The sequence below is a fragment of the Coffea eugenioides genome, chromosome 1 (genome assembly GCF_003713205.1).
Source record: "Coffea eugenioides isolate CCC68of chromosome 1, Ceug_1.0, whole genome shotgun sequence".
NCBI classification, from domain to species: domain Eukaryota; kingdom Viridiplantae; phylum Streptophyta; class Magnoliopsida; order Gentianales; family Rubiaceae; genus Coffea; species Coffea eugenioides.
In genome coordinates, this window is record NC_040035.1 from 47,342,483 (window position 1) to 47,367,209 (window position 24,727).

General features: G+C 36.6%; 2 protein-coding genes across 2 annotated transcripts; one reads left to right on the forward strand and one right to left on the reverse strand.

Annotated features, from left to right (window-relative positions):
* Positions 1-7,542: 7,542 nt before the first annotated feature.
* LOC113777157 lies at positions 7,543-9,878 on the reverse strand. The gene is made up of 3 exons (XM_027322199.1): positions 8,744-9,878; positions 8,457-8,649; positions 7,543-8,360 (listed from the first exon to the last, which is right to left on the reverse strand). Exons 1-3 carry the CDS (start codon positions 9,152-9,154, stop codon positions 7,798-7,800), a joined length of 1,167 nt encoding a protein of 388 aa, XP_027178000.1. The 5' UTR covers positions 9,155-9,878; the 3' UTR covers positions 7,543-7,797.
* Positions 9,879-22,476: 12,598 nt separating this feature from the next.
* Positions 22,477-24,269, forward strand: LOC113777430 (probable histone H2A variant 1). Its single transcript, XM_027322514.1, has 3 exons — positions 22,477-22,595; positions 22,712-22,865; positions 23,662-24,269. The coding sequence occupies exons 2-3, from the start codon at positions 22,737-22,739 to the stop codon at positions 23,956-23,958; spliced, it is 426 nt and encodes a 141-aa protein (XP_027178315.1). The 5' UTR covers positions 22,477-22,595; positions 22,712-22,736; the 3' UTR covers positions 23,959-24,269.
* Positions 24,270-24,727: the final 458 nt, after the last annotated feature.

Below are 24,727 nucleotides of genomic sequence, written 5' to 3' on the forward strand. Positions count from 1 at the left end.
TCCATATTTCTATTACTGATGAATGAGGATAAATCACAATAACACAATGTACCTTTTTCTTTGGTCACTATTACTACATTAGAAACACCTTAAATTTAATCTGCTAATTTTGACTTGAAAACAAATAGTTGTATCTGTGTATCATTTTGGCATTATTATAGTTATAGAATAAATGTCTTTTGATTAAAATGCTTTATTAAATCATAAATTAACTATTAGGAAAAACTCTACTTTGCCCTCAACTTGCATCATTTTTTTCACTTTACATCCTAAACTCTCAAATTTGTTCAATTAAAATCCAATTCATGACAACCTTAGCAAAATTAATGAAATAAATGATGCTACAAATCAATGTTTTATTCTAAATTAGTACATTATCATTAATTTCTATGAACCCAATCACTAATATTGGTAGCAAAATTAATAAGATAAAAGGTGGTGCAAATTAATGATAATGTATCGTTTTGTTTCAATTCCACTCATTTTGACCACTATCATATTATTATAAAAAAAAACACACACTGCCATTTAGTTATAAGGTCGTTTATGCAATTAATTTGCTAACATTGCTATTGATTGAATTTAAATGAGGCAAATTTGAAAGTTTATGGTACAAAATGTCCAAATTTAAGAATTTAAGGTAGAAAATGTCTAAAATTAAAATTTAAGGTGCAAAATAAAAAAAAAATAGAAAGAGTGGTGCAAGTTGGATGGCACAAATTGAAGTTAGACCTAACTATTAGGGAGGTGCTTTCCAATTACAAGTAACGCTAAACAATATTGTGCTATTTCTTGGCTTCGATATCAATGGTTTTTGCACTCTTCGTCAAGACATTTTTCTTTAAGCAACTAATATAAACCAAAGAAAATCACTTCTCAAAATATATAAATAAAGAAAAAGGAATCCCAAAAAAGTTTTTTTTTTGTATTTCAATAAAATTTTTAATGAATTTTTAATTTCAAATACATAACATCATAAAAAAGTATTATAGTATTATTTTTAAAAAATCAAATAATATTCAATTCAAACAAACCCAAAGAAGATTATTTGAAAAGATTTTTTGATATGATATACCATAATATTTTTTCTTGTGTGATATATGTAAAATAAAAATAATTAAAAGAACTTGCTTTTTGTAAATAACAAAGAATTTTTTGTTCCAAACGATCCCATCAATCAAGACGAGTCCGCATCCCTTATTACGAGAAAGTCAACCCTAGACCCGCGCACGGGATTCAGAGTAATTTAAAGAATGTATATAAACTGGGAAGGGGCTGCCAAAGCATGGTCGTCCTCCATGTATTGCTCACGTGCGGGTTGTCAAATTGGCCCGAGCTGGAAATCTTATATATTTTTTTTCCCTTTTTTTTATTTGTTTGTTTGTTCTTTCTTCTTTTTTCTTGGAACCCAACGTCTTTCTTCTTTTCTTTATTCTGCAAGTTATCGGCGTCCTCCATCAAATGCCTTTTGTCCTTGGAACCCAACGCTAATTATAGCATCTCTGCTAGCAACCTTATACGAAAGCTCCTTGGAACGCAGCACTGATTATTGCATCTTTGCTAAGCAGCGTGCTTTTCATATTGTATTGAGCTGTTAAAATTGGGATGGTGATGATTAGCTTCCTATTAAATTAAAGGCAGATAGCAGGACCCTGGAACCTTAATATATCGCTGTCCATCAATAATCATCATCAATATATAATTTTAGAGTAGACACGGCAGCTATACATGCAGGCCGACTGTGCGCTGATTTCAACCGCCTTAATGGTTGCTCGGATTTTAAGCACGCAGGCACTCTTTACGGCTTTTCATGGAGCTTCTTGGCCCGCCTTTCCATGGCCGGAGGTGGAGAGTAGCTTTTTTAGTCCTTCTTCTTGCAGGCGCCTCGCCATCCCTTCCTCTCCTCCACCTTATTTTGGACCTGTTCCTCAACCTTCGCTGGTTTTGTTGCATTTTTGGGGCTCTTCCTCTCACCGCCAATATACTCCTTGCTGCTGTTAGCTGGAAGAGGTTCTCGTTCTATTTCTACTTTTCGGTTCTTTTTTTATATTTCTTGCTTCCTTCCTATGCAGGTTCTGAGCTTAATTAGGCTGTGGTTCTATCACTATGCACTCAAGTTTCGCTTGTTTACTGGTTAGCTTTTTTCGTTTGTGAGATTAGTTCCTGTCCCTACACTGTTTTTCCATGGTGCCTGCTGCTTAGATGGTTTACGTTTATCCGCGGCTTGGCTGGTCATGTTGTGTGCGTTGACTTTGTTAGCCCCTTACTTGCGCCTTTCTTTCTCTTTAGCCCCGTTGTTTTACATGCTGGTGTTTTTGAAGCTACTGCTACTCCTCTTAGCCGTATGCGCTTGGTTTTATTTGCTTATTTTGTCATTCCATGTGTCCTTGTTCGTCGAACTGTTCTTTGTTGTTTCTTCCTAGATGTGCCACTGCTGTTTTGCTCAGCTCATGTGTCGTTAACGTTCAGTCCGTTCCTTGTGTTTCTTGCATGCAGGTTGTGTGTTCCATCTCCTTCAGTTAAAGGTACTCTCTACTCTTTCCCTGTGTGAACTTTGCTGCTAGAACTTCGTCATCATTCAAACTTTTTGTTGCTGCTTAGCCTTCATGCTCATTCCATCTTTTATACATTTGTTTAGCCTCTTCTTTTTTCTCTTCATGCTCATAGGCTACTCTCACAACCCGCACGGGAAAAGAAGGATGACCTCTTGCGGCGCTGCAGGGAAGCTAATGCTGCAAAGAAAAAAAATATGGCCCTTGCTCCTTCGGGTCCTGGACCTACAGCTCGCCTCTCAAAAAGAAAACGCGGAGCTGATGTCCAGGAAGCGGCTTCACCAGGCATACACACAGGTGTTCGTGTTTCTGCTGGTTCTGATCAGCCATGTAGTGCCTATCGTGCTAATGTTGGAACCAGCCAGTGTCCACCTCCTATACAAAGTTCTTTTGCTGATCCTGCCAATGTTACTTTGGGTGGTCATCGAGCATCTTTACCAGGTTCTGTATCCATTGAGTTGTTATTTCTCTGTCTGGTGTTTCAGCTCTCATACAATTGCCTACTGTGACAACGCCATCGACTAACGAAAATCCACTTACCAAATCAAATTCTCTCCTGCTGAAAAAGTTACCCCGAACACGCGAATGCTTCCAAACATTCATTTTTTCTAGCCTCAATGCCTCCGTACTCACTCCTAACGAGCTACCAAAGTGCATGTCAAAGGTTATAGGACAAAAAATACAAATGTGCTTATATTTGCAATATATATTCCGTAACCCTGTTAAGAATTCAAAAACAAGCACGGTCAGCTAAATAATTTCTCTGTACAACAAATCTATTTTTAAATAAATGCTTACTGTCCTCTCAACCTGTGCATACTTACAACGTACCACCGTGCGCAAGCACGGTGAACATCACCTAGTAGTATTTTAATTTACAGGTACACCGTGACGCTGTGGCTTGCGTAGTCCAGGGTCCAGATTTGCAGGTCACTTTTGAGAGCCCAAAGCATGGGCCTTCATGAATGCATTAATTAACATCCCCGAAGCAGGAGCAATTCAATTGAATCGCAACTCGAAAGGTACCCTTGAACAAACCACTGAGCTTGGGAGGGACTTAGGCCATAACATTTTTTTGATCCAGCCAGATTTACATATCTATTAGTTCATAACACACAAATCTTCTTAGTCTCCCCCTCTCCTGTAGATTATGACAGAATAAGTTATATAATTATTATCGTTGTCCAGAAAAAAAAAAAAAAAGAAGAAGAAAGCTACCCTTGAACAGGTTCCGTGGCGTGAAGGCGTGATTCTTATTCTCAGATAGTAAAGAAGAGACGGGAAAACTGTAAAATGTCTGTAATAGATATGTTATCCCCCCTGGATGACCAACATATTCCTTCATGTTATTGCCACATCTTCGAGAACTGTCTTAGTTATGACAATTTGTTCAAGCCCAATCTTCTGTAGTTCTTTTTGTAACCCAAAAAAAAATTTTTTTTTTTTTTTTTTGTTTTCCAAAACTTGGTAATTAACAGGTACTATTCCTATAACGATCATAACTTTTGGCTGCCGCACATTAAATATATATATTTTTTATCCTAGGGTGGGTGCCCTCCACCTCTAGGTCTTTCGCTCTTTCCGTTTTCTCGATTCTAACATGAATTTTAATTTTGGTAATAGCATTAGGCTCTAAACTACTGAAAATTCGTGTAAATTTCTAAGCAGGCATGGTTGTCAAACAAATATATATATATAGATATATATATTGGTTAGTACGAAAATGATACAGAGGATAGGAGGGACTAGTTAAATCCAAGTTTCCACTTTGTCCCAAAAAAAAAAAAGATTTCTTTTCTCAGTATGATCTCTCTCATAATAAAAGCAAAAAAATATCCCCGCGCCTGATAAAATCAAGCCAAAGTGAAAGTATACAGTAGAAAATTTGTTCAATTTCTGGGATTTTCAAGGCGTAGTCTTTTAGCACTATGGACGAACTGCTTTCTAGCAAAACTCCTCACCTGTTAGCACCCCTCCCCCTCCCCCCCCAAAAAAAAAAATCCTCTCCTGTTTAACATGGACATCAAAAGTGAAAGTTCCCTGCTCAACAGCCTTATCTAGTGCATACGTCAAATTTTCCATGGAGTTGACGGGCTATTACGCTGGACGAGAGTTATCTAGTGCGTACTTTTGAATAGCGTTTCTTGTTAAATAATAATAATAAAAAAAACTCCCTGCATAGAATGGATTTTCATGGGCCATCCGAAAGTCATGATCTTATATAGGCCTCGCTACTTGATGGGATGGTCGTTTAATTGCTATACTTGACCTAACCTGAGAATATTACAAGCTTTACATATATAATATAAGCACGCATACGACATTAATGCTCACATATATGACAGTCCAGAATAGTACAGAAACTGAGAATTGCGACGAGTTTGCCAATTCAGATTTCAGACCTGAAACTTCCAAATGAATAGTATTTAAAAGACGGGTCTAAATCCCATTACCTACTGCGTCACCATATAGCAGGTGGCCTGATAGTGGCCGGTGGACTTGTACTCGTCAAACCAATTTTATTGACAAACAAAAAGCCCCCGACCTTTTTTTTTATTTTTTTATTTTTTGGCAACCAAATCAAGAGATATTAATTGAAACCTTAAAAGGGGTTAGAAAACTAGAGAATAGTCCACTTTCTTTCTTCTTCTTTTTTTCTGAGTAAATATTTCCTACACTAACAGTGTATACATCATCATCGTTGGCATCTATGCAAAAATTAAATTTTAAATTCAAATTTTACATAATTATTATTCATCTAATGCTGATAGTGTATATGTAGAAAAGATTATTATTATTTTTTTGTCAGATCACAGATGGAGACTTTGAGTCAAAACTAAACCCATACAACTCTTAACCTTGTACAGGGTAGGCCTTAACTCCTTGTTGCAGACGGGCGAAAAGCTCATCAAATCGGCAGGATGAATAACCAGCCAACAGCTTCCGACAATAACCCAATTGTTATATCGAGCTTCTTGGCCAACATCAGTGTGATCCATCGAAACATACAAGGCCTCGGCCCAATGAGCTTGAAAAGAATGGAAATACCAATGGAAGGGGGACCCTACTACTGCCGAAGACAAAAATGTCAAAAGGGTGCCGACAGTTGAGAGTTGGGAGTTACTTGGGGATGAAGTCTGGTCAGGTGAAGCCTAAAGGACAGCACTTCTAGAAAGAGAGGATCCATGCCCTTCTTTTGACCACCAAGAAGGAAGCAGTTTTGGCTTCGTATTTTCCACTCTCCCCTAGCCTAGTAAATTTGTATTCTAGTCCAACAAGTTACTCTGCCAAACCCCTCGGTGAAGCATCCGCCTTTGACTTGGCGTGTTGCAGTAACAAAGCTATGTTGCAGCTTTCTTATTAGTTACTACCATATTCCTCAAAAAAGTGTTTTGAGATATTTCAAAATGAGCATATTTGGATAACAATTTTTTTAAAAATATCATTTTATTTGTATTATAAATATATTTTTAACTATTTTTTTTAATTATCTTTTTATCTCATATACGCAGTGCAGTATTGGATTGCGAGTGCCCATGACTATATCAGTTGTTTATAATCAAATGAAATATTTATGGTCGATATAAGTAGGGATGATTATGTCAAAATTTCTGAGGAGAAAATTAGCTGGCCAAGGTAGAGACATCCTCCACTACCCCACCAAGCAACATTACCCGGACAATACGTGCTGCTCCATTTATTCAGATGAAAGTAATTAAGAAGACCTTCGCTCCTACCCAAAAGCGAAAGACGGAATATTGAGAGTAATTGAGTTGGAAAAAAAAAAAAAAATTTTTGGAGGCTTTACTAAAAGGGTGCAGGACCCTTGTAAAATTCTCTGATCATTTTGACACATTCACATGATTGAATCATTGCAATCAACCCGCTATTCTCTGTAAAGCTTTATATATATATTTAAAAAAAAAAAAAAAACTGCAGCATCCATTTAACAAAACAAAATGCTCTACTGTTGTTTACCTTTCATTAAATATTCCCATCATAGCTTTGCGTTTGGGGAATTTAACAACCTGACCCACATGCTTTACAAAAAAAATAAATAAACTAACAGATCCTAAACCACATGCACTGTATACTAAAGTAAAATACCTAGGATTGACTGCAGCTGCCCCCCAAGCCAAAAAAAAAAAATTTTTAAATGCAAACAAAAAAGGAAAAAGAAAAAACAATTCGGGGTATCTCACAGGGGCGGGCAATGATTTTAATGTGACAAAAAAGCCCAAAATTCCAAGCACTTTTAATTTAAGTAATCAAAAGAGCTCCCTGAATACAATTTCCCAAAAGAGGCAGTGGTGGACCGTCTTCAGTCCCGGAGCTGATAGAACACCTTTTAAGGCATTTCATTTCAGCCACCACAGCTAGCAGTAGTAGTTAAAATTTTTATAATCACCTTCGCCGTCAACAGCTTAGGCTCTAATACTACCCGTATATATACTAATAACTAATAAGCAAAGTTAAAGACTACTGTAAATGCAGCTCAAGATGGCTCAGTCCATGAAAACCCCTGCATTCATCCATCTTTCGGTGGCCATAAATAATTAACCGCATCCCCTTTTGGCCATCATAAATCATCATATTTGTCTGGAGGACTCATTTTATGATATGAACCCGTGACAGAGTGCAGACCGTCCGTGGAATCTATTCTTTTCTCTATTCTCCCGGCAGCCCAATTAACTTCGAACATTAGGAAAACCATTTTATGGCTGAGCTGGCCGTTTCTTGTCCCAACTCCCAACCGTTTTCTTTTACGCTAACATACGGAGTACAACAGCTACACGAGTTTACCATACTCGACACGTACATATGCACAAAATTGCCATACCAGGTCATTATCGATTTGCCTTTCTGTATAGGGTCAATGCTGCTCGCCCTCGCAGGAGGAGAAGGGAAATGGTATAGAATCTAGCCAGCAATTTTGCACCACAAATTGAGTTGGGACTTTAATATTAGCAAAATGATGACGATGAACAAGTCAAATCCAAGGCCAAACTGGATATAGTAGTACTATGAGATATGTGGGGTTCTCATCCAGGACGAAGTACAAGCTACCATATAAGCTGTTATTCTCTATTTCTAATTTTCTAGCATCATGTTATTTCTGTATATTACCTATCCATGCCCTTGCAATAAAAACAGAAGGGAATCATTCAGCCTTGGTCCTTCGATGATCAAACCAAAATGAGAAAAAGAAGAAAATCCAAAAATTAAAAATATCAAAACTTCAAGTCTAGCCTTCAATGACAGAAGCTAAACCAGCGAGGATCTTGACACCAATCTGTGAACTCTTTGGCTTAGTCTCCGGGGGCTTCCATTGCTTTGCCACCATCAGAGACTTCTCTTCATTTTCATCAGCACAATCATTTGTCTCAACTCGAGAGATTTTCTCTCCGATCGTCAGCTCAAACTCTCTTCCAGAGCCCTCCTTTAGATTTAAAGGATCTTCCCTTTCAACTTTCACATCCCTCTCATGGGAATCCATTGCTGATGGCATTGGAGTTAATTTCGGTGTAGCTCGGGTGTAAGGAGAGAGCCATTTGGCCATGACATATTCAGCTTTTCGCCACGGGGGACAGGGCATGCCTTTCTTCTTCAAGCTTTGCTTTGCTGCCTCAGAGACAATGCTCACAATCCTCTGAAGACGATCAGCTTTGCCGACGAATATAATCGGCAAGACCTGTAGGATCAATTTGTAGGCTTTAGTGGACCTTGCAATCTCAAATTCTGATCTGAAATCGATGTCAATTATCAGCCTATCGCCTTCAAACAAAACATCGACGTATTCATATTCCCCTGCAAAAAACAAATGTTCCATAATATATGAGATAAAATTTCAAGATCATAGCTAAGGAGTAAAAGGCAGGACAAAGTTTAAAGCGGAGTTTTTACCAGCTGGGAAAGAGGAGGATTTTTCCCAGCGAGACTCGCAGATTGAAGCATCATATCCGAGGGTTAAAAGATCATCAGTCACAATTTTTCTGCAAAAATGGTCCTTGCGCTTGCCAATTTTGTTCTTTTCAACGATTTTCGCAATGTCAGCCAATAGGTTTCTCTCAGAAACACAAGCGCATGGTAACAAACTCTGCTAACAACCACCAAAAAGAAGAACAAAAGACGACAAAATTCAGAAAACTGAAACCTCACAATATCCTTGTGCAACCTGAAATACGAATTACCTTGAGGGAATCACATGCATCGGGGCAACTGGTATGGTTTGATTCACCGAAGCAATTGACTGAGTCGGCTTCATCATCTGAGCTGTCCGTACCGTTCCCCCTCAAGCACTTGCACCGCTGCCGGCCACACCTCTGCTTATTGTCACCGCTCTCGTAGATGAAATTCTCCACCATCTTATCCAAGCAAACAGAACTCAGCTCGAAGTCATCGCAATTTTCCTTGCCAAAATGTGACTCTCCTCCACCGGCGATGGTTCCTGTTGACTTCTCCGGAGCCGATATCTTCAAGACACTGGAGAACTGCCGCTCGAAAAGCCGCTTGAACCGAGACTTGATTACCGGCTTCACCGGCTCATATCGAGGAGCTGATGATCCTTCGGGTGAGGTGAAATCAATTGGTTGAATCTTCATGGGAAATGGCACGTCTCTTGTGATCCAGTTAACAAAACAGGGAATGAAAACTTCCCCGCCTATATTTTCTACGCTTTCTTAAATGTTTACTAGTCAACGATGATGACTTCAAAAATTTTGATCATCTCCACTTGTACTAAAAAATTTTACAGATACAAAAACCCTTTTCCTGTACTATTATCTAAGAGTTACAAAAAAAGGCACCGATCAGGGAGAAATATGCAGTGCATATTACAAAGGCTAGAAATCGATGACTTGTGGGCAGTATATCGTCGTCGGATCACCAAATTCTATCAACACAAAAAACGAGAATTTGGCCAAAATCAACGATCTACCAAAATCGAAGAGGTTTAAACTAGAACAAATACCTTCATTTTGCCGATTACGGTCAATAATATACTACTAATGCTAGGTAATACTAGTAATTTGCAAGCCATCTGAGAGACAAAGCAAGGAATAGCTTCGAAGCTCTGGCAAGTTAAACATAATCTCGCTTTTGCTTAGGGCTTGAAAATAAATCGAAAAAAGCGGCCAAGAATGAATCAGTATCATCAGCGCTCAGGCAATCCAGATAATGATCGACGGCCAGAGTCTTCATTTTCCGGCGGTGGAGTGGAAATTTTCCTGATAAAAGAAAAAAAAAAGCGTCGATTCCGTTAAGAAGTAAAGCTGCAGAAATTATGAAGCGGGAGAAGAGGACAGTTTTTTAGGACGATGATGGTAGTAAATGGGTATTCCGGTGAAAGGCCAAAGAGGAGAAGAGCGAGGAGGATTTATAAAGGGCTGGAGGAGTATGCTGACTAGGATGGGTGCCACGAGGGATTCCTACGTGGCAGATATGGTCTAAACTTAACATTAAGGGGTACGTGTCGACAAACGAGGACTCTTGAGTTCAAATCACAGCCACGCGACGCCACGTCTCCCATGGAGGACGCGTGGCGAAATGGGTAAAGGTCGAAAATGACCTCAGCTTCTTTCGCACCGGACATGTTTGGTTAATGGTCACCCCTCGTGATGCAATGTCCCTTTGCAAATTACAAGCCAAACCTTCGCGTTCGTCGTCGCGTGGAATATAGCTTCCCAAAGTAGGAGTCTCCTTTCCTTTTTGAATATTTTTTCATTTTGGCTCTATTTTTTAATAGACGGGATCCTCCGTCTAATTTTTTTGTTCAATACAAAACTTTTCCTGTCCAATACAAAATTACGTAATTATACTTATAAATATCGCTGATATGACACATAACATTGAATGCATATTTAGGGGATATTAGGTAAATGAATTTCAAAATCAATAATATTCATAAATGATGTTTGTTAGAATTTCATGCCGCATGATTCATATGAGATTAGGTAAGCATTTGAGGACGAAATTCTTGAATTTGTCAAGTTGTAATTACGTGTAGTCATTTTGATTTAGAAAGTAGGTCATTTATGCTAAAATTGAATTTGAAACTCATTTATCAAACATCCCCTAAATATGTATTCAATGTTATGTGCCACATCAACAGTATTAGTAAATGAAACTACGTAATTTTGTATTTGACATAAAAAATGAACAGATATTATGTACCTCAAACGTACAAGTGTGTTTGGACTGTATATTATTTATACCTTATTTACACACACTAACTTGCTTGCATAATGAACACATTTTCCAGTCACTTTTTATCTCATATATATCACATCAAAAAGTGGTACAGTAATTTTTTCAAAAAATTATCCCAAATAATCTCCTATCCAAAGACACTTGTAATTGCACATTTGACATGAAATGTACTTGAACAAACCTGAGATTGCGTTGGGATCGAGATATGTAATGGAAAATTTGAAATTCTCTTAAGTTCTGTTTGGATTATTGAATTTGAATTCAAGAGAGAATTCAATTGAATGGATTTGATAAAAATAAGAAAAAAAAGGTATATTTAAAATTGACAAGATATTTGGGGCATAAAGTTTTTAAAAAAATCGCATTTTCCATTTTTTTCCTTTCTTCCTCTACTTTGAACTATCGAGCCCTATCCTGCTGCTCTTGTTCTTCATCTTTTCTGATGTTGGCGCTGCTAGTGGTGTCGAACATCTTCTCTCACACACACATAAATTCTCTCTCAGCCATCTAGAATCTCAAATCAAACATGAAAATAAGTCATCTTTGTTTCAAACCTTCCCTGGAGCTCTCACCAGAGCAGGAGCAGAAGCCCATGGGCAGCGAAAGACGCACAACGGCGGAGTTCGCCATGGCAGGGACTCGCTGACCATTCACATCCAGAAGTGCTCGACTTCATAATGATTGATGACTTTAAGTCTTAGGATGAGAGATCGAGAGCTGTGAAAAAAAAAAGGGATTTGAAATTATTCAAAACTTCGATTGGATTGAGAAATTTGATGAATAATTTAAAATTCATCCAAATCACTCTAATTATTTAAATTACTTAATAAGCATTTGAATTTGTAATACATCAATTAATAAAATATATTTTAAATATTAAAATAATTAATAATTAATACATATAAATATCTCATGAATGATGTAAATAATTAAAGAAATTTGGGAGTATTTCAAATCATTTGTCAAAATAAGTGAATTTGAAACACATTTGGTTCATTTTAACTTCTAAAATCCCTTCACTTAGTTGATGGATTTCAAATCAAAATCTCTCTTTAACTTATCTAAGCAAGTTGCCTGGATTTGGGCAAGGATTTGAAATCAAAAATCCACCCAAATTTCCCATCCAAATAGAGCCTTACGTTCCCCATCCAATTCTCACTGTCGATGACTTAGAAGGTGTTTAGTTTTAGGGTTAATTATGTTTTGATCCCTTGAACTTGGCCCATATTAACAGTTTGACTTGTTGAACTTCAAAATATATATACTTTGCCCTTCATTGTTAAATTGTTGACTAAGTTAAAATGAAATTATATTTTACATGATCAAAATATGTTAAACTCAACGTGTTTTTATAAAACATTACAAAAAAAAAATTAAAAAAGGAATCTAAGCAACTAAATGTTAATGGCAATATTTACTTTAGATGAAATAAAATTAATTACTTCATTTGGAATAAAAATTATGTAGCACTTTTTTTATGTATTTTTTACGGGATAAAAATGTGATTGAAAAAATAAAAATACAATGAACATGTTTAATGAATCTCAAAATTTTCCCTAATTAATGTATAATCCAAACAAAATATAAAGCAATGTACTCTTGTAGCATAAAAACATCAATTTATATCTTATTGAATAGTGATAATCTTATGAGAGATATATGGTAAGCGAAAATTATCAAAGCCAATTCGTTCATACTTTTAAGGAAAAAAAAAAAAGAAACAATGAATATATATATATAATATTAATAAAAAAACTTAAAAGAATTGAAAAGGATTTTAATTCTTTTGTTAAATCTTCCATTCCCAACATTAGGCAGAGTAAATAATTTGTGAAATAGGTGTGTTTGGATTGTCTTCTATTTCACTTTATTTACACCTTATTTATGCATACTGATTTGTTTGCATCATCAACACATTTTCTAATTATCTTTTTATCTCGCATATATCATATCAAAAAAGTTGTACAGTACTTTTGTCACAATATTATTTCAAATAATTTACAATCCAAACACATATATTTTGATATAATTTTACGTTGTATCTTTCAGTATTAAAGCTCAGCTTTAAGCTAACTATACTAATTGATAATTAAATATACATTATATTGAAAAAATCAGATTCCACTTTTTGTTATTAGTCACTGGGATTTAATTCACAAATTTGACATTTAACGTCAAAATTGTCAAATTACTGAAATGGTAAGATCCCAAAAAAAAAAAAAAAAAAAGCAGAGTGGACAAGCACAACTTCTTTGAGCGGTCTTATCCTTTTCATCTTTATCCTTTTTTTTTTTTTTGGTATATATAAGAGTTCGTGGACTTTGTGGTCATTTTAATGCGGCATTCTCGGTCACGTGATTAGTACGATAGTCACTACTTTTGTAGCACTACTGTACTGAAAAGCGAAAAGGCCATGACGTGATTTGACGAAATTAACCTACCTTGAAGTCGAAGGACTTCACTGACGCAACCATACAATAGCCAAATAGATTCGTACTGCAATCTGAAATTTACCGTACTGAAAAGGTAATTAAGATGATTTGACGAAATTAACTTACCCTAGGCCTTTGTCCTCCTTATCGGTGGTCATAAACGTGATGAGGGCTCTATGATCGTGAAGGTTTCCTAGTAACTTCGCAGGTAGAAAGAGACTTTCATCATCGGGTGACGTCGAAACTTGAATGGTTAAAGTGGAGAGACTGGCCCACATTTGAAACTTGAAAGGTTAAAGTGGAGAGACTGGCCCACATTCGATGATCACTAGAATTGGTGGATCTTTTATTCCCAACCCAGCTAAAAGCAGGAATAGTTTGGGAGTGCTGAAAAAGTAACCCGGTTGCGCTATCCGAAAGGCGTCGCCGTTCGTTCGACGGACGTCGTGTAAGGTGGCACGTGTCAGTTTCTGGGCAAGAACGTTACTGGATTTATTTGGATAGAGTATTATTTAAAATATTATTTGAAATAATTATTGTATTACTTTTTATGATGTGATGTATATGAGATAAAAAATTGATTAAGAATATAAAAAGGTGAATTGAAAAATGTGTTTATGATGAAAGTGAAATATTATATTATTTGAGATATTTTTGCTATCTAAACACTCTTATTGCACGATGAAGCCATCTGCACCCGTACGTTACAAATCAAGGCCATCGGATTTTGGACGACGGGGTTTCAACACCCACAGGGCCGCAGCCGATGACGCTCACGTTATTTTACACCGTGCTTTATTCAATTGGGCCTGGAAAGTGGAGATCACGCACATTTTGACTGGAAAATTATGAGTTTGTTTAGACGGTGGATTATTGGTAAAAATTTATTCACTTATACATCGTTAATATATAATTTTTATTTCACATGTATTACAAAAAAAAAAAAAAACCTACATCGCCCTTCAATCTTTGCCACTATCCTTCGAACTTTTTTCTGATAGAAAAATGTTTAAGTAAATTCGATATTGATCACTTTTATGTAGACATATATTCAAAACTATAGGTCACTTACATAAATATTTACAAATGATTCACTAACACAACTCTCACGCTGACAAGAATATAAACATTTTCTATAAAGGTGATTTTTTATTACCACGAGCCGACATGTATCGGGCCACTATCCTTTGATAATCAATGGAAGGAAAATATGAATTCGATAATGTATGTTACTTGCCAATTCTCGAGAAAGTGAACATCAAAATCAATACTTAAGAAATTTGCCAACACACGTAAGTTCAGTTAATAAGGACGGATTACATTTTTACAAAAATTCAATTGATAAGCAATTTTTAAGTATCTTATAAGCGACCTAAGGTTTGAGAACATATCTTAACACGTGTGACTAAATATGTTAGTTCAATTGATAAGAAATAATCATTCATTCACAAAAAAATCAATTGATGGGTAATTTATAAGAACCATTACAAGTGTTAAGATCCCCGGCATATATTCTGATTTATGGTGATGAATAAAGCCTAACCCATTCAACACGCGCACATACATATATTTGTCACGTAACATCACAACGTTTATTTGTCATGTTATACATGCAGGAAAAAAAATGATAGAAAAAACATGTTTAGGAAATCCCAAAAGAATAGGAGAAGCAGATTACCACATAATCAAACAGATCACAATCCTACAATGCATAACAGATCACTGGCCATTTGGTCCAGTGGTCATCCTCTCCTTTAGGGATGCTGGAGGTCAGGGGTTCAACCCCTGCCTCCCACAACTTGCCACTCTACGTGGCTGGTCTTTGCCCCCGCGGGGTAACTCGAGCGGTCTGCTCCCCCTCCTTAGGGTATGGCGACCTTCCTGGCTTGTCCAGAATTCGAGTCCCGCTGTTAACTTGTTCGGTGTGGAGTGGGGCCTCCTCTCTTGGGCCGCAGGGGATTAGTCGGGCCCCATAAGGATTGACCCGGACACCCACGTGTCGACAAAAAAAAAAATAAAAAAAAATTTCCTAAATGCATAGACCTAACCCCAAATCGTGTTCATACTCATTATTAATTTTCATGATAATGTTTTATACCCTTAATTTCTAATTTGATGTACTTCCTTTTTTCTTTTAGATGCAAAGAATACGATGTCTTAAAATTTTTGGCTTACCGTTATGTTATGAAAGTTGAGGTGTTGGGATTCACACTACTTTCGAATTTTCTTATAATGAAACACAACAAGGGGAATACATGAAGTTCAAAGTTGATTGTATAAATAATTTAATTATTTTACATGACGTGAAAATGTCATGGAAGTGAGTAGAGTTTGAATTCAAGAATGTCCCTTAAACAAGCCTAATCTGCATGCAGTAACCAAGAACCCAAGCAAGACAACTGTGGTGTAAAAGAAAATGCCAAACTAGCACACGATCAAGTTGAAAGTTAACACAAAAAATAGCTTGCATGAAGTTTTTCCCTTTCATACCACAAAGATATAAGGCCAAAAATTATCAGGAGAAACATGATTTTTGTTTTCTTTGAGGGTCTGTTTGTTTGGAAGAAAAATATTTTCCAGGAAAACATTTTCCATATTTTCAATTGTTTGGTTGTCAATTAATTTGGAAAAATAATTTCTGACAGAAAATAAATTACACCCACCGGTGGAAAATAACTTCCGTATCTAACCCTGTGAAGTTATTTTCCTCAGCTTCTTTTCACAGCCTCTCGCAAGGATTTTCGACATCAGCAAACAAATCCAAGGGAAAATAACTACTCGGACATCTCTCTCTCTCTCATTTTTTTTCCTTTCGTTCCCGAAGAACCCCCATCTCACTTCCTCCGGCGTCAGTCCTCAGTGGCGATCATCTCCTCCGGCGACACTATCTCGGCGGCTACCACCATATAAGCTATATACTCACGTCATCTTCATTTGACAGGTTTTTTAACTCTCAGTTTCTAATGAATTAATTTGGCTGCTGAATTTTTGGGGTTTTATGATTCTTGGAATCAGAATCTGGGTAGAGTAGGGTAGTGTTTTTCTTACAATCTGGTGAGACCATTTGTGACAAGATTTCGCTGGGGTACCACCAGAAGACAATTGGATACTTCCTTTTTCTTTTTTGGTTGAAGTTCCTGTACCCCTTTTGATGTTGGAATTAGCTTGATTTCAATAACTAGCTTGAGTTTGCTGCTTTTGGGTAAACACCCATTGATAACAAGTGACATTATTTACTTCCCATTTGCCTCAGTGATGATTGTGTTTCATGTTGCTAATTGGGATATGGAGGAATTCTTCTTTTTTAAGGCTGTGTAATAATGGTTATATAATAGTCGAGGATTTATGGAGTGTTGAGATTGTTGATTATGCTTCTAATACCGATTGTCGAAAGTCTGAGAGCCCCAAGGTCGTTTTACTCATAATGGTTATCTGGTATTCCATTTAAATGCTCATTGGTAATTCCATCAGAGAAGTTATTATTTGGAAACTTAATTCTGAGTGCTGTCATGGTGGCTTTGGGATGGCGTAATGGAAATTTCTGCTTGTTTTATTGTTATTATTATTTTGGTGGCTTTGGGATATGGCTTTATTAGTATTATTAACTTTTGCTTGTACATTTATGTACAGAATGTCTCATAGTTAAATTTTCCCCCTCTATGCCCACCGTGGTGCATTGCATGTCACTAGTCTCTCAATCCTCGGATGAAATTTTAAATCAAAGCCCCTCATTGTCCAAAGCTGTAATAACTAGTTCAAGGAAATTAATGTTACATGTAAGGATTACATATCAGAAGTAAGATTAATTATGAATTATATATGTAAATATTTAACTAAATGGGTACGTAGCTCTAGTTGGTAAGTGTATCCATTACTAGTTGAGAATTGGTATAACCTGCATCACTATGCAATTGAGACCCCTGCATCACTCTGGCTATTTTTCCATTGTACTTGATGCCATATTGAAACTATATCCAGATTTAATACAATTGCCAAATGGTGCAACTCCACGAGAGATCCGTAATAGTCGAAGATACTATCCCTGGTTTGCTGTAAGTCCAGCTCTTTGTATAAAAATTAATTAACTCAAACAATAGAAATTGAGTTGTATGATGAAATGGCTGTTGTGGTTGGGAAAGATTTGGCCACTGGGTCTTTTGCAAAATCATTTGTCGATGTGAATTTAGAAACTCCATTTGTTCCTAAGACAAGTGTGGAGACAAGTGTATAACAAAAGGATGTGACTAGTGCAAGATCCTCAGAAGTGAGAGTAACATCATCAGGAACCAAACAACATCGTAAAAGAAATCGCAGCAATGAAGACATTGAAAAGATGTCTCAACAACTTGGAGAAGTGGCAGCTACTTTGAACAAAATTAGTGCAAACAAGCTTGATATCAACCAACTACATGAAGAGATTATGAAGATAGAAGGCTATAGCGAAGAATTTCTAGACTTGGTATTCGAGCATTTGGTGCAAAATGAGAAGCTAGGAAAAGCATTTATGGCGAAGAGTCAAAGACTTCGTTTGATTTCTCTCGAGAGGTTCAAGAAAGATTGGGGCGTCGAATAAAGTACTTTGAAGTTGTAGATTCTGCTTCGATAGCATGAGAGGAGTTTTGGTTGTCTTTAGCGAAGTTTTGTATATTCTGTAGCAAGCATGCTTATTCCATTGAAGAAAACATTTGGTTATTCTCACTTGTAAGCAGATGCTGGTTCAGTTCATACTTGAAATTTGTGATCCCCTGATACATGGGTTTAGTATGCAATCTAAAGTGCATGTAACTGAATTTTCTACAAGTGCTTTGTGTCTTGGCGTTCAGTGTTTTCATTTTTGGGAGGGGGAGGGGTGGGGAAATGGAAATGGAAATGGGGGATGGGCAAAGGTTTTAGTCTTGAAAGGGAATTTTAAACGATATCTAGAAAGACAGGGCTATGAATTTTCTAACCAAATTTGCTTTTACCTGTCAAATACTCATATGCTTGACCTTGGACTTTGCTAATCGAAAGATCCATTGATCGGCAGGAAGAATTAATAAATTATGAATAAATCCAAGATTCCATGAATAATTCTATTTAAGAATTCATGGTGTAATATGAATAAATATTTTATAGAAATGATAATATGATTATAATGGATATAAACTAAAATTAGCTTGTAATGAAATGAATGTTTTGAGAGTAAAAAAATATTTGCAACATATCAAAAAATATTTTCATTGACAAATCAAACATCGGAAAATTATGAAAAAAGGAATTTGGAAAATATTTTCACTTAATAACTAAACACTGAAAAATTATGGGGAAGGAAGTGATTTTTCAGAAAATGACTTCGATGGAAAATATTTTCAGTCCAGCCAAACGGACCCTAAAGCCGGCAGATTTTCCGCCTAACCTCTCTTGATCGTAATGAATTCAACAACTTACGCTGTAGAATACAATACAATCAAACAAAACTGGAAGTTAATTTTTAATTTTATTGCGCATTTTTTTTACATGATGCGACGATGAGTTGCGTGACGCAACACGTAAAATATAACTATTCAATATTTCAGCCTACGGAATTTCTAGTAGTGGCGAAGTATGGCACGCGAGTTCTTAATATAGCAGAATAATTGGCATATTATTTCAATAGAGTATTATTTCTCCTAAAAAATAAAAAAAGAAAAAGAAAAAAAGAGTGTTATTTGGAATAATTATGATAATTTTTTTTAATTTGTTATATGTGTGATAAAAAAGTTGATTAAAAATAAATAAATAATTAAAAATATATTTAAGATGCAATTAAAATAATATTTTAAAATTTTTTTCGATATTCAAACGCAATCTCGATGCTCAAATTAGTGCGATTTGAGACATATTTGATGTGGACTTCATCATTTCGATGCGTAATCACTACTATCTTTGGTTGGTGAGGTTATCGCAATTTACATGACACTGCGTTTCGCTATTACCTAGAGCTGATAATCGAACCGGATAACTCGTGAGTCGAGCTCGATTCGGCTCGATAAGGGCTCGACTCGGCTCGTTTACTGAGAAAAATGAGCCAAACTCGAGTTGTATACATACTGGTTTATTAAACAAGCCGAGTTATGCTCAACTCGTTAACAGCTCGACAGGGTCGAATAGTAGGGGCATTATCGTAATTTCATTGTATATCTGATAGTTTTACCCTATTTCCTTTTCTCCATAAGGGCTCGACTCGGCTCGTTAAGCTCGGTTCGATTTTGAACTCGAGTTTGAGTTCGAGTTTTCAGCTGAGTTTGACAAGTCGATCTTAAAGAACTTTTGAAACTCGAATTACTAATTGAGCGAGCTCGATTAGAGATTCGAATATTTAATCGAGCTCGATTATCATGTTATCGAGCTCGACTCGACTTGATTTACAGCTCTACTATTACCTCTCATACCGCCGTTCCTTTTGTTGTTATTGTAGGAGGAATCTGACCATAGAAGAAAATTGTTACAAGGAATCACACTGACTTAGTGAGAAGTGAAATATTTTGGCTTGTTTGGATTGTAATTTTTTATAAATTTTTCGTGAACATATTTTTAAATTATTTTTTACTTTGCATCAATCAAAATTTTATAATATATATATATTTATAAAAACTCCTAAAATTTTTTATAATATATATATTTGTTTTAGTACCACCAAGGCTTAATTAATAGCAAATCAAATATTCCTTCGCGTGAGAGTGCGGGTCATCATTTGTGGGGAGACATGATCCCAGGCCCTTATTTTTGTGGATATGGTTGCCTACTTTTGGCCTATGTGTTGATCGATGTACCTCTCGGTGCAACTTATTCAACTGCATCATGCTTTTCCATTGACAAAGTCTTACGCGGTTTTATGTATCCATTGTCGGCAACAAAAAGTGAAATTTCCTAGGAGTGCATCTTTCTCTATTTTGATGCATGGTCTTTTCAGTTTAATTTGGTTTTACATGCAAATGACGCATTGGAGTTTTTTAGCACTTGCTTTTTTATTTCTTAATTTTTTTTCCCAATAAAACTAGCTGACAGAAGCAAGTTAATGCAATTAGAAGTTGAACAATTTAAGGGAGGCATAAAGATACAAGCAGAGTTGGGCATATTTTTAAGGTTCAATGGCGAATTATGACTCCGTGAAGATCACGGATTTCCTTTGACAAAATTTAGCACTAACCATACGTTATTCCCCGATTCTGTTCCCCCAAGTTTCTTCCGGGATTCCCCCTTCCTTTCTTTGGAAATGACTCATCAGTGTTAAGAGTAGTTTTTTTCACTCAATTGTTGTTATGAATTTCAGGGGGGTGTAGTGACTTTGCCAAAAGGTTGATGAGACCGTGCAGCTGTAAAACGCAATTCATGGCTTGAATTCTCTTTTTCATTAGTTTAATGATTCTTTTTTTTTTCTCCATAATTTAGTGATAGTAGTGATTAAATTTTAGCAACGAGTCTGTTTGGATCGTTGAATTATTTCATATAATCATAAACACATTTTTTAATTTATCTTTTTATCTGACATATATCACATAAAAAAAATGTTATAGTAATTATTTCAAATAATATTCTATCCAAACACACTCAATTGAGGAAGCTTTAATTTAGTGACTAAAATTGAGATGCTTAGAAAGGGTTCTAATATTTCTTCCTCCCTATATGCTTCTTTCTCGAATCCGGCCCTTTTCGCTTAAAAGAAATGTAATGAAAAAAATAAATACAATAAAAAAGATGTAAAAAGTTATTGTCGTTTTACACGAATTGAGAAGTAGTCTCCCTTCCTGCTTCAGGAATTGTGGAGGATTGGTGCCTTGTCTTGTCGAGCACCTTCATAAAGGTTTGTTTGGATTGCTTCATATTTCCCAAATTTTATTTGCTTACATCATCTTTACAATTTTCAATACACCTTTTTATCTTCCCAATATCTTTTTATCTCACATACATCACATCACAAAAAGTGCTATAGTAAAAATATCCCAAATAATCCCAAATAACTTACAATCCAAACAGATTCGGCAAGATTCGCGTGCCCCAAACCATTCTGCCTTCCGCGGGGTTATTTATCAACGCGGTTTCTTTTTAACCAACCAAGGGCACAGTAATACTAATAGAAAACAACCTATAATAATCTAGTATGCTAGTAGCAATAACCTGCATGTTTGATTTTCACAGCTGTCTCCAAAATGAACAATGCTTTTAAACTCGTTAAGAAATCAAATTTTTTTTAATTCCCAGGTATGTGCGGGAGATTGGTACGAAGAAACATGGAAGAGAAGGATTAAATCAGTTTAATGACTTGAGAAAACATCTGATGGTGGATAATTTTAAAGTTTATAGTGCTTGATGATGGACTGAACTTCTATATACCTTTCGAAATAGCAAATGTTTTGCGGCTCTGCTCCTGCGGCTCGTCCGACTGGTTTCGTAATTTGATAGTTATCAGTAGATCTTGTGATTAATCCTTGTGTGCTATCTCGCCCTGTATTATTGGAATAAAATTCTACACGCTTTTAGAGAATTACTCTGACTGAAAAGCTAAAATACCTCTAAGTTGAAAAAAAAAAGAAGTTTTGCGGCTCGCGTTTGGAAAACAGGTGGTTGGGCTCAATATGGGCAAACATTTACAGGCGGACTTGGGCTGAATGTAAAAATACAAAAGATTTTAATTTCCATACGATGCGACTGGCAGTAAATATCGTTCCAATCAGCAGTATTAAGACCTATACGAGATTCTGTACTGAGAGCATGTTAACTCGAAACTGGACTTTCCGTCCAATTGGTCTTGGGCTCCAATCCAAACAAACTGAAAAAAAAAATTACATGTAAGTAATGCCTAAGTTGGGTGGGGGAAACCAACCGGGCACATCAACACACTTTCATTTGTTCTGCACAGCACACTGGTCCATCTTGTGAAAGCAACAAACTGGCTCTGAACTAAAGTGCCCCTTTTTTTTTTTTTTGGGCCGAGCTACAATTCATCAATTAGTTACTACTGGAGTATTAAATAAGGATAAAAAAAGAAAATCTGTAAGTGGACAATTAGGAGGAGTTGGGGACGTGACGGAGTAATAGTAAGCCGAGGCTCAATCAAATACATGTCGAGTGAGAAACAACAGGAGAAAGAGAAAGAGAGAAAGGGTGGAAAGGAAGTACTGCCACCCACTTTGGAGTCCTCAGGAGTGCTTGTTCAACGAAAGTTTTGAAATCTCAAAAATATTTGTTTTCCCACCGGAAGCTAACCGCCAAATCCCTGAAGAATCAATATTAAAAAAAAAAAAAAAAGAAAAAGAAGAAGAGGAAAGCCCAGACACAGCCCAAAACCCATTAAAAGAACCATCCTAGTCACGCGCTTATCTCTACTTCTTTCTATCTCCACTTTCCGATCTTCTCATCGTCCTTCCTAAGCTGCCTCCCTCAGGTAAGGCTCCGCCCTCTCATTCTCCTGTACTCTACATATTTACGAGATGTGGATCGTTTATTCATAGTTATTCTCCAAATTCTTTGGTTAAAATTTCTGTTTTATCTTATTTACAGAGCAAGTTCAGTGGTCAAAAGGAGAATGGCTGGAAAAGGTGGGAAGGGGCTTTTGGCCGGAAAGACTACCGCAGCCGCAGCCGCAGCCGCAGCAGCCAGCAAGGAAAAGGAGAAGAAAAGGCCCGTTTCCCGCTCTTCCCGTGCTGGTCTTCAGGTGATTTTTTTTTTTGTTTTGTTTTTGTTTTTAACCCAACCCACCCATGGCCCTCTCCATTTTCTATTTCCTCTCTCTCTGTCTCATCTATGTGTAGATCTGAGCAACCAACTATCTGCCACTGCTAGTATAATATGATCCGGCATTTATTGCTCTGTATTTTGAGATATGGGTTCCCAAGATTGTTAAAAGCATTCAGAATCTGAAACTTAAATTAGTGATTTCATTTGGGGAGGTAGCTGCAGTTAATCTGACTCGTTTTAGTTGACTGTATCTTTGTATAGTTAGTGTTTGGGATGAACAAGTCAATATCAACTGTTTAAGGCTGCATTCAACAATTATACCACCATTTTCTTAATCTTAAATCACATGAACTTGGCCCTCAATACGTGCGTTCTAGATTTTCTGGATATTGGAGCTATACTTGAGACTATGACTCAGATACATTTCCATAGTTGTGCTTCCTCTGGGGGCAATTTTTGTACCCAAATTCTTCAGTGGACCTGCACTATGCGAACAGCAGCATGAACTGCTTCCATAATTTTGCTAACTTCTTTTTCTTTCTTGATGTCTTGGTCATATTTAAGTTGTCTTTGGACAATTGGGTAAAAAGGCCAGTGGTTAAGGGCCCTTCTCCATGCCATTTCTGATTATTCTCTGAAAAGGATAGAGTGGAGGAAAACAAGATATGTAGTCATTGTGTTATTGCTCTGCTTAATATAACCCTTAAATGTTTCTTTATCTAATCTCTTGAAACTGTAATTTGTGTTTCTTTTTTGGTGATGGGCAATTTTAGTTTCCTGTGGGTAGAATTCATCGCCAGCTGAAGTCGAGGACATCGGCTCACGGAAGAGTTGGCGCCACAGCTGCTGTTTACTCTGCTGCAATCCTTGAATATCTTACTGCAGAGGTGCTTGAGTTGGCTGGAAATGCGAGCAAAGATCTGAAAGTGAAGAGAATTACTCCCAGGCATCTGCAGTTGGCCATCCGCGGGGATGAGGAGCTTGATACCCTCATCAAGGGAACCATTGCTGGCGGTGGTGTCATCCCACACATCCACAAATCCCTCATCAACAAGACCACCAAGGAATGATTCAAGTCCCTTTACTTCCTCACTATCTCGTCCACTAATGAAACGTCCTAGTTCTAGTAGCTATATTTGTGACTGTTTGTCTCTAATTTGCGTAGAAACTCTTGTTTTAGTGGGATGATGGTCAGTCGTAGCATAATTTAGGAGTTTCTGATGGGAAATAGTAGTAGTAGTAGTGTGTGTAGGCAATTAGCTGGATTTGATTATGATGAGACACCATCATCATTCTTAGTCCCTCCTCCCCAGGTTTTCTGTGTTGATCTGTGCATGGAACTATAAATTTGTCTAATATGCATGGCTTGCATTTTCCACTACCCTCTCTTCGAATCCTTTTCAGTTTTCACTGGGCTGGCCGGTTGAAGGGTTTCTTTTTTTGTTTTTTTTTTTCCTTTTCTAGGGTGGCGTGGGTTTTGATGGGTTCGCCCCCTTCCAGAAGGGCGTGTATTATCCTGCTTGAGCATGCAGTGAACTCGGGCGTTGTTCGTTTGAGTTTACTGGACCAGCCACGGTTCGAATTTACTTTGCCTCCGCTCACAAGCTAATTGTGTTGAAGGGTGGGATTAAGATAGGAAAGTAAAATTTGAAAACGAATTGCTAAATGTAGAAAGTAATAATAAATATTTCATATAGATCTATCCTCTTCTTATCATTTATACTATTATAAATGGATTTGGAAGAGAGTTTTGAGAGAATAGAATTGTACATTTGAATAAAAATTACATGATTCAATCAATTTTTTTAAGAGGAATTGGTCATCACATGAATTGTGGGG